Below are 11,589 nucleotides of genomic sequence, written 5' to 3'. Positions count from 1 at the left end.
GATATAAGATTAGGCTAAGTGTTACTTGTCTGTGGTGTCAGGACATTTATTGTACCATCTCTTAAGCCATCTCTTTTGACAGCACTATGGCCGTCTCTTTTGACAGCACTATAGCCATCTCTTTTAACAACACTATAGCCATCTCTTTTGACAGCACTATAGCCATCTCTTTTGACAACACTATAGCCATCTCTTTTGACAGCACTATAGCCATCTCTTTTGACAACACTATAGCCATCTCTTTTGACAGCACTATAGCCATCTCTTTTGACAACACTATAGCCATCTCTTTTGACAACACTAACCTCAACCTTAGCTGAGGGCATTTTTAACTATTGTTTGACTCTCTTTTTCTCCCTCCCTCCCTCCCTCCCTCCCTCCTTCCCTCCCTCCCTCCCTCCCTCCCTCCCTCCCTCCCTCCCTCCCTCCCTCCCTCCCTCCCTCTCCCTCCCTCCCTCCCTCCCTCCCTCCCTCTCTCCCTCCCTCCAGGGTTTCTTCAGGAGGAGCCAGCAGAGTAATGCAGGGTACTCCTGCCCTCGTCAGAAGAACTGTTTGATTGACAGGACCAGCAGAAACCGCTGCCAACACTGTAGACTGCAGAAATGCCTGACCGTAGGCATGTCACGGGACGGTATGTATAGCAGGGTTGGGGGCAATTCCAATTTCATTTGAAATCCCATTTCAATTCTTGAATTCACTCATGAAGTGAAGAATTTATGATGAATTCAATTCAAATGTCAACGGTCTTCATGTTATGGAATTGGAATTGAATTGGAATTACACTGTTTGGATTTTCTGAATTGGAATTGAATTGGAATTGTAAAACATGTAATCTTTGTAATCAAATTTAATTAGAATTCAGTATGTTTACATTTCCCAGTTAATGGAATTAATGCACATAGTATCAAACATTGACTGCAGGATTTGTTTGAAATCATTTAAACATGTATTTCTATATTTCCAGTATAGCTAGGCTGTCTAAACAGTGGCATGATCAGCCCGAAAGCCTGAGGGAATTGAATTCAAATTGAAATTTGTGGAATTGTTGTGGATAATATTGAATTGGGAATTGAATTCTTGGAATTTACCTAATATTGGAATTGAGAGGAATTTAATTATCTCTGAATTCAAAGACTGACTTGGAATTTGAATAGAAATAAATTGAATTTACAGGGAGAGAGAATTCAATAAAAATTGAATTTGTGGAATTAACCCTGATGTATAGTCATACTGTACAAATGAATGCATGCACACAGACACCGACACACACAGACACCGACACACACAGACACCGACACACACATTGGATTATGAGTCCACTTCATACGTCTTCATCTACCTCCTCAGAGAGGTCAAGTTATCGCACACTATCGTTCAGTTAAATAACCCTTTATCAATGTCTCTCCATGTGCACAGCGGTGAAGTTTGGCCGTATGTCCAAGAAGCAGAGAGACAGCCTGTATGCTGAGGTCCAGAAGCACCGTCTACAGCAGGCCCAGCAGAGAGACCACCACCCCCACCTCAACCCCCAGAACCCGGGGGAGGCCGTGCCCCTCTCTCCCCCCTACGGCCTCACCGACCTCCACGAAGACCTGGGAGGGTACATGGAGGAACACAGTCCTGAGGGGGGCAACTGCCCAGCCTCCAAGGGGGGCTCTGACTCAGGAGGAGTGGTGGGGTTCTACCTGGATATTCAGCCGTCTCCCGATCAGTCTGGTCTGGATATTAACGGTATAAAACCGGAGCCTCTGTGTGATTATGGTTCCAACCAGGGTTTTTTCCCCTACTGTTCCCTCACCAACGGAGAGACGTCTCCCACAGTCTCTATGGCTGAGCTAGGTGAGTGGAGAGAGGGGGAGGGAGGGAGGGAGGGTGGGAGGGAGGGAGGGAGGGAGGGAGGGAGGGAGGGAGGGAGGGAGGGAGGGTGGAGGGGGGAAGAGGTGGAGAGAGGGATATGGAGGGAAAGGGAGAGACGTCTCCCACAGTCTCTATGGCTGAGTTAGGTGAGTGGAGAGAGGGAGAGGGAGGGAGGGAGGGAGGGAGGGAGGGAGGGTGGAGGGGGGGAAGAGGTGGAGAGAGGGATATGGAGGGAAAGGGAGAGACGTCTCCTACCTGGTCCATGGCTGGGTTAGTGGAGGGAGGGAGGAGGGGAGGAGAAAGGGAGGGAGACAGGGAGGGAGACAGGGAGGGAGGGAGGGGTAAAGAGGGAAAGAACAGAGAAGAGAGAGAGAGGGATATATAGGTAAAGAAAGAAAACGGATGGGAAGAACAGAGATGAGAGCCAACCCTGGGGCAAAACAACACCAAAGGTGGTTTAAAATAGCAGGAGGCTGCAAACTCATCTTCAGAGCTCATTAGAACATTGTCTGGTTAATTAGTATTGTGTTAATTAGCTCCTATTGGGAACCAGAGGGGCACATGTACAGGGAAATCAGTTATTTACTCTCCCTTGAGCTCTCAGGAAGTGATTTTCTTCTTTTAACAAAAGCGTTTATCATTATGATATTCTCTTTCCCTTTCCTGTAGGAAATATGGCCCTTTGTTTTAAGTTAAATTAGTGTATGAACATATGTAGTATTCTCTATTGTAGATCATCCAGCACCAACATAGTTAACAGAATAGCAAAATACTGTCTGGGTCATGCCAGAATAGCAAAATACTGTCTGGGTCATGCCAGAATAGTAAAATACTGTCTGGGTCATGCCAGAATAGTAAAATACTGTCTGGGTCATGCCAGAATAGCAAAATACTGTCTGGGTCATGCCAGAATAGCAAAATACTGTCTGGGTCATGCCAGAATAGCAAAATACTGTCTGGGTCATGCCAGAATAGCAAAATACTGTCTGGGTCATGCCAGAATAGCAAAATACTGTCTGGGTCATGCCAGACTAGTTCAATACTGTCTGGGTCATGCCAGAATAGTTCAATACTGTCTAGGTCATGCCAGAATGGCAACCTGACCTGTCTGGGCCATGCCAGAATAGTTAAATGCTGTCTGGGTCATGCCAGAATAGTTAAATGCTGTCTGGGTCATGCCAGAATAGTAAAATACTGTCTGGGTCATGCCAGAATAGTTAAATACTGTCTGTGTCATGCCAGAATAGTTCAATACTGTCTGGGTCATGCCAGAATAGCAAAATACTGTCTGGGTCATGCCAGACTAGTTCAATACTGTCTGGGTCATGCCAGAATAGTTCAATACTGTCTAGGTCATGCCAGAATGGCAACCTGACCTGTCTGGGTCATGCCAGAATAATGCAATACTGTCTGGGTCATGCCAGAATACTTCACTACTGTCTGGGTCTTGCCAGAATAGTTAAATGCTGTCTGGGTCATGCCAGAATAGTTCAATATTATCTGGGTCATGCCAGCATAGCAAAATACTGTCTGGGTCATGCCAGAATAGCAACCTGACCTGTCTGGGTCATGCCAGAATAGTTAAATGTGTCTGGGTCATGCCAGAATAGTTAAATACTGTCTGGGTCATGCCAGAATAGTTAAATGCTGTCTGGGTCATGCCAGAATAGTTCAATACTGTCTGTGTCATGCCAGAATAGTTCAATACTGTCTGGGTCATGCCAGAATAGCAAAATACTGTCTGGGTCATGCCAGAATAGTTCAATACTGTCTGGGTCATGCCAGAATAGTTCAATACTGTCTGGGTCATGCCAGAATAGTTAAATGCTGTCTGGGTCATGCCAGAATAGTTCAATACTGTCTGTGTCATGCCAGAATAGTTCAATACTGTCTGGGTCATGCCAGAATAGCAAAATACTGTCTGGGTCATGCCAGAATAGTTCAATACTGTCTGGGTCTTGCCAGAATAGTTAAATGCTGTCTGGGTAATGCCAGAATAGTTCAATGCTGTCTGGGTCATGCCAGAATAGCAAAATACTGTCTGGGTCATGCCAGAATAGTTCAATACTGTCTGGGTCTTGCCAGAATAGTTAAATGCTGTCTGGGTAATGCCAGAATAGTTCAATGCTGTCTGGGTCATGCCAGAATAGCAAAATACTGTCTGGGTCATGCCAGAATAGCAAAAAAATGTCTGGGTCATGCCAGAATAGTTAAATGCTGTCTGGGTCATGCCAGAATAGTTCAATATTGTCTGGGTCATGCCAGAATAGTAAAATACTGTCTGGGTCATGCCAGACTAGTTCAATACTGTCTGGGTCATGCCAGAATAGCAACCTGACCTGTCTGGGTCATGCCAGAATAGTTCAATACTGTCTGGGTCATGCCAGAATAGCAACCTGACCTGTCTGGGTCATGCCAGAATAGCAACCTGACCTGTCTGGGTCATGGTAAGTGTTGATCAACCACCACCATCAGTAACAGTATAGAATAGCAGAACAGTAGGGTTGGAAAAATATCCCTTTATTGAAACAATGTTGCTGTGTGTCACAGATGTGAGCTCTGCCTAAACACTGACCCATATTCAACCCTTTTCACCCTACTGGGCAGAGACAAGCCAAGTGCAACTGTGCTGGAAAGAACAATGTAAAAATAAAAAAATCCATCCAGTTTGGTTTGGGTCGGCACCATAATGTGAAAATAAAATATCCATCCAATTTGGTTCGGGTCGGTACCATCATGTGAAAATAAAATATCCATCCAGTTTGGTTCGGGTCGGTACCATAATGTAAAAAAATAAATACCCATCCAGTTTGGTTCGGGTCGGCACCATAATGTGAAAATAAAATATCCATCCAGTTTGGTTGGGGTCGGTACCATAATGTAAAAAAAGAAATACCCATCCAGTTTGGTTCGGGTCGGCACCATAATGTGAAAATAAAATATCCATCCAGTTTGGTTCGGGTCGGTACCATAATGTGAAAAGGGTACCACTGTGGTCAATCCAGCTCTTGTAGTTGTACTTGACCAGTTCTGGTCCAGCTCTTGACGTTGTACATGACCAGTTCTGGTCCAGCTCTTGACGTTGTACTTGACCAGTTCTGGTCCAGCTCTTGACGTTGTACATGACCAGTTCTGGTCCAGCTCTTGAAGTTGTACTTGACCAGTTCTGGTCCAGCTCTTGACGTTGTCCTGTTGCTCTATCCTGTAGAACACCTGGGCCAGAACATCTCCAAGTCCCACCAGGATACGTGTCAGTACTTGAGGGAGGAGCTACAGAACATGACCTGGCAGGCCTTCTTCCAGGAAGAGATAGATACCTACCAGACAAAGGTAATAATACACACTACCTAGTACACTACCTAGTACACTACTTAGTACACTAAACACTACCTAGTACACTACCTCTAGTACACTACCTCTAGTACACTACCTCTAGTACACTACATAGTACACTACCTAGTACACTACACACTACCTAGTACACTACCTAGTACACTACTTAGTACACTACACTCTACCTAGTACACTACCTCTAGTACACTACCTCTAGTACACTACCTAGTACACTACCTCTAGTACACTACCTCTAGTACACTACATAGTACACTACATAGTACACTACCTCTAGTACACTACCACTAGTACACTACCACTAGTACAATACCACTAGTACACTACCTCTAGTACACTACCACTAGTACACTACCTCTAGTAAACTACCTAGTACACTACCTAGTACACTACCTCTAGTACACTACCACTAGTACACTACCTAGTACACTACCACTAGTACACTACCTAGTACACTACCTCTAGTACACTACCTAGTACACTACCTCTAGTACACTACATAGTACACTACCTCTAGTACACTACCTCTAGTACACTACATAGTACACTACCTCTAGTACACTACCTCTAGCACACTACCTAGTACACTATCGTCTACAGTCTTTCTTTTTCTCTCTCTCCTCTCCTCCCTCCTTCCTGTTGTTCTCCTCTCCTCCCTCCTTCCTGTTGTTCTCCTCTCCTCCCTCCTTCCTGTTGTTCTCCTCTCCTCCCTCCTTCCTGTTGTTCTCCTCTCCTCCCTCCTTCCTGTTGTTCTCCTCTCCTCCCTCTCCTTCCTGTTGTTCTCTCACACATCATAGGCCTTTGTCACCCTCTCTCTCTCTCTCTCTCTCTCTCTCTCTCTCTCTCTCTCTCTCTCTCTCTCTCTCTCTCTCTCTCTCTCTCTCTCTCTCTCTCTCTCTCTCTCTCTCTCTCTGTTACTGGCATCAACAATTATCCCCCTTTTAACATTGTTGTTGTTGTTGATGTCAGCCGGAGGAGGTGATGTGGCAGCTGTGTGCCATCAAGATAACAGAGGCCATCCAGTACGTGGTGGAGTTCGCCAAACGCATCGACGGCTTCATGGAGCTCTGTCAGAACGACCAGATAGTGCTGCTCAAAGCAGGTAGACAAAATGATGGAACATCTAATAATGACAACGCATGATAATCAACCCCAAATCTATGTACTGTCTACTTCTATAAGAAAGGTGCTTTGGTTACACAAGGACATGCTGTTGTCTCTCCAACCTGTTGTGTTGATATTGTGTTGTCTTTACAACATAAAGTAATGCTGAGGTTGTCTCTCTGACCTGTAGTGATGGTTATGTTATGTTGTCTCTGACCTGTAGTGATGGTTATGTTGTCTCTGACCTGGAGTGATGGTTATGTTATGTTGTCTCTCTGACCTGTAGTGATGGTTATGTTATGTTGTCTCTCTGACCTGTAGTGATGGTTATGTTATGTTGTCTCTCTGACCTGTAGTGATGGTTATGTTATGTTGTCTCTCTGACCTGTAGTGATGGTTATGTTATGTTGTCTCTGACCTGTAGTGATGGTTATGTTATGTTGTCTCTCTGACCTGGAGTGATGGTTATGTTATGTTGTCTCTCTGACCAGTAGTGATGGTTATGTTATGTTGTCTCTCTGACCTGTAGTGATGGTTATGTTATGTTGTCTCTCTGAACTGTAGTGATGGTTATGTTATGTTGTCTCTCTGACCTGTAGTGATGGTTATGTTATGTTGTCTCTCTGACCTGTAGTGATGGTTATGTTATGTTGTCTCTCTGACCTGTAGTGATGGTTATGTTATGTTGTCTCTCTGACCTGTAGTGATGGTTATGTTATGTTGTCTCTCTGACCTGTAGTGATGGTTATGTTATGTTGTCTCTCTGACCTGTAGTGATGGTTATGTTATGTTGTCTCTCTGACCTGGAGTGATGGTTATGTTATGTTGTCTCTCTGACCTGTAGTGATGGTTATGTTATGTTGTCTCTGACCTGTAGTGATGGTTATGTTATGTTGTCTCTGACCTGTAGTGATGGTTATGTTATGTTGTCTCTCTGTAGTGATGGTTATGTTAGGTTGTCTCTCTGACCTGTAGTGATGGTTATGTTATGTTGTCTCTCTGACCTGTAGTGATGGTTATGTTATGTTGTCTCTCTGACCTGTAGTGATGGTTATGTTATGTTGTCTCTGACCTGTAGTGATGGTTATGTTATGTTGTCTCTCTGACCTGTAGTGATGGTTATGTTATGTTGTCTCTCTGACCTGTAGTGATGGTTATGTTATGTTGTCTCTCTGACCTGTAGTGATGGTTATGTTATGTTGTTGTCTCTCTGACCTGTAGTGATGGTTATGTTATGTTGTCTCTGACCTGTAGTGATGGTTATGTTATGTTGTCTCTCTGACCTGTAGTGATGGTTATGTTATGTTGTCTCTCTGACCTGTAGTGATGGTTATGTTATGTTGTCTCTCTGACCTGTAGTGATGGTTATGTTATGTTGTCTCTGACCTGTAGTGATGGTTATGTTATGTTGTCTCTGACCTGTAGTGATGGTTATGTTATGTTGTCTCTGACCTGTAGTGATGGTTATGTTATGTTGTCTCTCTGACCTGTAGTGATGGTTATGTTATGTTGTCTCTGACCTGTAGTGATGGTTATGTTATGTTGTCTCTGACCTGTAGTGATGGTTATGTTATGTTGTCTCTCTGACCTGTAGTGATGGTTATGTTATGTTGTCTCTCTGACCTGTAGTGATGGTTATGTTATGTTGTCTCTCTGACCTGTAGTGATGGTTATGTTATGTTGTCTCTCTGACCTGTAGTGATGGTTATGTTATGTTGTCTCTCTGACCTGTAGTGATGGTTATGTTATGTTGTCTCTCTGACCTGTAGTGATGGTTATGTTATGTTGTCTCTCTGACCTGTAGTGATGGTTATGTTATGTTGTCTCTCTGACCTGTAGTGATGGTTATGTTATGTTGTCTCTCTGACCTGTAGTGATGGTTATGTTATGTTGTCTCTCTGACCTGTAGTGATGGTTATGTTATGTTGTCTCTCTGACCTGTAGTGATGGTTATGTTATGTTGTCTCTCTGACCTGTAGTGATGGTTATGTTATGTTGTCTCTCTGACCTGTAGTGATGGTTATGTTATGTTGTCTCTGACCTGTAGTGATGGTTAAGTTATGTTGTCTCTGACCTGTAGTTATGGTTATGTTATGTTGTCTCTGACTTGTAGTGATGGTTATGTTGTCTCTCTGACCTGTAGTGATAGTTATGTTATGTTGTCTCTCTGACCTGTAGTGATGGTTATGTTATGTTGTCTCTCTGACCTGTAGTGATGGTTTATGTTATGTTGTCTCTCTGACCTGTAGTGATGGTTATGTTATGTTGTCTCTGACCTGTAGTGATGGTTATGTTATGTTGTCTCTCTGACCTGTAGTGATGGTTATGTTATGTTGTCTCTGACCTGTAGTGATGGTTATGTTATGTTGTCTCTGCCCTGTAGTGATGGTTATGTTATGTTGTCTCTCTGACCTGGAGTGATGGTTATGTTATGTTGTCTCTGACCTGTAGTGATGGTTATGTTATGTTGTCTCTGACCTGTAGTTATGGTTATGTTATGTTGTCTCTGACCTGTAGTGATGGTTATGTTGTCTCTCTGACCTGTAGTGATGGTTGTGTTATGTTGTCTCTCTGACCTGTAGTGATGGTTATGTTATGTTGTCTTCTGACCTGTAGTGATGGTTATGTTATGTTGTTTCTCTCTGACCTGTAGTGATGGTTATGTTATGTTGTCTCTGACCTGTAGTGATGGTTATGTTATGTTGTCTCTCTGACCTGCAGTGATGGTTATGTTATGTTGTCTCTCTGACCTGTAGTGATGGTTATGTTATGTTGTCTCTCTGACCTGTAGTGATGGTTATGTTATGTTGTCTCTCTGACCTGTAGTGATGGTTATGTTATGTTGTCTCTCTGACCTGTAGTGATGGTTATGTTATGTTGTCTCTCTGACCTGTAGTGATGGTTATGTTATGTTGTCTCTTGACCTGTAGTGATGGTTATGTTATGTTGTCTCTCTGACCTGTAGTGATGGTTATGTTATGTTGTCTCTCTGACCTGTAGTGATGGTTATGATATGTTGTCTCTCTGACCTGTAGTGATGGTTTTGTTATGTTGTCTCTGACCTATAGTGATGGTTATGTTATGTTGTCTCTCTGACCTGTAGTGATGGTTATGTTATGTTGTCTCTCTGACCTGTAGTGATGGTTATGTTATGTTGTCTCTCTGACCTGTAGTGATGGTTATGTTATGTTGTCTCTCTGACCTGTAGTGATGGTTATGTTATGTTGTCTCTCTGACCTGTAGTGATGGTTATGTTATGTTGTCTCTCTGACCTGTAGTGATGGTTATGTTATGTTGTCTCTGACCTGTAGTGATGGTTATGTTATGTTGTCTCTGACCTGTAGTGATGGTTAAGTTATGTTGTCTCTGACCTGTAGTTATGGTTATGTTATGTTGTCTCTGACTTGTAGTGATGGTTATGTTGTCTCTCTGACCTGTAGTGATAGTTATGTTATGTTGTCTCTCTGACCTGTAGTGATGGTTATGTTATGTTGTCTCTCTGACCTGTAGTGATGGTTATGTTATGTTGTCTCTCTGACCTGTAGTGATGGTTATGTTATGTTGTCTCTGACCTGTAGTGATGGTTATGTTATGTTGTCTCTCTGACCTGTAGTGATGGTTATGTTATGTTGTCTCTGACCTGTAGTGATGGTTATGTTATGTTGTCTCTGCCCTGTAGTGATGGTTATGTTATGTTGTCTCTCTGACCTGGAGTGATGGTTATGTTATGTTGTCTCTGACCTGTAGTGATGGTTATGTTATGTTGTCTCTGACCTGTAGTTATGGTTATGTTATGTTGTCTCTGACCTGTAGTGATGGTTATGTTGTCTCTCTGACCTGTAGTGATGGTTGTGTTATGTTGTCTCTCTGACCTGTAGTGATGGTTATGTTATGTTGTCTCTGACCTATAGTGATGGTTATGTTATGTTGTTTCTCTGACCTGTAGTGATGGTTATGTTATGTTGTCTCTGACCTATAGTGATGGTTATGTTATGTTGTCTCTCTGACCTGCAGTGATGGTTATGTTATGTTGTCTCTGACCTGTAGTGATGGTTATGTTATGTTGTCTCTCTGACCTGTAGTGATGGTTATGTTATGTTGTCTCTCTGACCTGTAGTGATGGTTATGTTATGTTGTCTCTCTGACCTGTAGTGATGGTTATGTTATGTTGTCTCTCTGACCTGTAGTGATGGTTATGTTATGTTGTCTCTCTGACCTGTAGTGATGGTTATGTTATGTTGTGGTCCTCTGTAGCTCAGCTGGTAGAGCACGGCGCTTGTAACGCCAAGGTAGCGGGTTCGATCCCCGGGACCACCCATACACAAAAATGTATGCACGCACGACTGTAAGTCGCTTTGGATAAAAGCGTCTGCTAAATGGCATATTATATTATTATATTATTATGTTGTCTCTCTGACCTGTAGTGATGGTTATGTTATGTTGTCTCTCTGACCTGTAGTGATGGTTATGTTATGTTGTCTCTGACCTGTAGTGATGGTTAAGTTATGTTGTCTCTCCTCAGGGTCTCTTGAGGTGGTGTTCATCAGGATGTGTCGTGCCTTTGACTCTCAGAACAGCACCGTCTACTTTGATGGGAAATACGCCGGGACCGATGTCTTCAAAGCATTAGGTAAATCAGAATACAACCCAGCAGAACACTTCTATCCCCTTGGATCTGTTGTTGAGGTTCAGCAGTTTCAGAACCATAGATTTAATTGGAGATGAAGTTGTTTGTTATTATTAGGGACTCTTTTTGACTACCTCTGACTGAATGGCTGGGCCACTAGGATATGATGAGATATGATTAGACTGACTGTACTCCAAAGCAATGCAGGTCAGGTGACGTCTGTTCGGATCCTGATATCCTGCTCTGTGTCCTATGCTGTTGTGATGATCTGACCCACATAACTTCTCCTGTCTCTCTGTCTGTCTGTCTGACAGGTTGTGATGATCTGACCCACATAACTTCTCCTGTCTCTCTGTCTGTCTGACAGGTTGTGATGATCTGACCCACATAACTTCTCCTGTCTCTCTGTCTGTCTGACAGGTTGTGATGATCTGACCCACATAACTTCTCCTGTCTCTCTGTCTGTCTGACAGGTTGTGATGATCTGACCCACATAACTTCTCCTGTCTCTCTGTCTGACAGGTTGTGATGATCTGACCCACATAACTTCTCCTGTCTCTCTGTCTGTCTGACAGGTTGTGATGATCTGATCCGGTTAGTCTTTGAGTTTGGGAAGAGTATGTGCGTCATGCATCTCTCTGAGGATGAGA

At 43.3% G+C, this 11,589-nt stretch overlaps 1 protein-coding gene across 2 annotated transcripts in view; it reads left to right on the top strand.

Moving 5' to 3' along the window:
• The first annotated feature begins 524 nt into the window (after positions 1-524).
• Positions 525-11,589, top strand: part of LOC121548180 (nuclear receptor ROR-alpha A) — a 13,333-nt gene continuing 2,268 nt past the window's right edge. Inside the window, exons 1-6 of one of the 2 annotated variants that reach the window (XM_045209077.1) lie at positions 525-631; positions 1,417-1,731; positions 5,066-5,187; positions 6,178-6,310; positions 10,835-10,942; positions 11,515-11,589. The exon at positions 11,515-11,589 is cut by the window's right edge and continues 36 nt beyond it. In XM_045209077.1, coding sequence (XP_045065012.1) covers positions 619-631; positions 1,417-1,731; positions 5,066-5,187; positions 6,178-6,310; positions 10,835-10,942; positions 11,515-11,589 — 766 coding nt within the window. In that variant the 5' untranslated portion in view covers positions 525-618. Of the gene's footprint in view, positions 632-1,416; positions 1,840-5,065; positions 5,188-6,177; positions 6,311-10,834; positions 10,943-11,514 lie in introns of both variants that reach the window. The other variant, XM_045209078.1, reaches the window with a different exon arrangement.

This window comes from Coregonus clupeaformis, chromosome 29 (genome assembly GCF_020615455.1).
Source record: "Coregonus clupeaformis isolate EN_2021a chromosome 29, ASM2061545v1, whole genome shotgun sequence".
Lineage (NCBI taxonomy): Eukaryota > Metazoa > Chordata > Actinopteri > Salmoniformes > Salmonidae > Coregonus > Coregonus clupeaformis.
The sequence above is the reverse complement of the archived record's forward strand: the minus strand, read 5'-3'. Positions and strand labels throughout refer to the sequence as shown.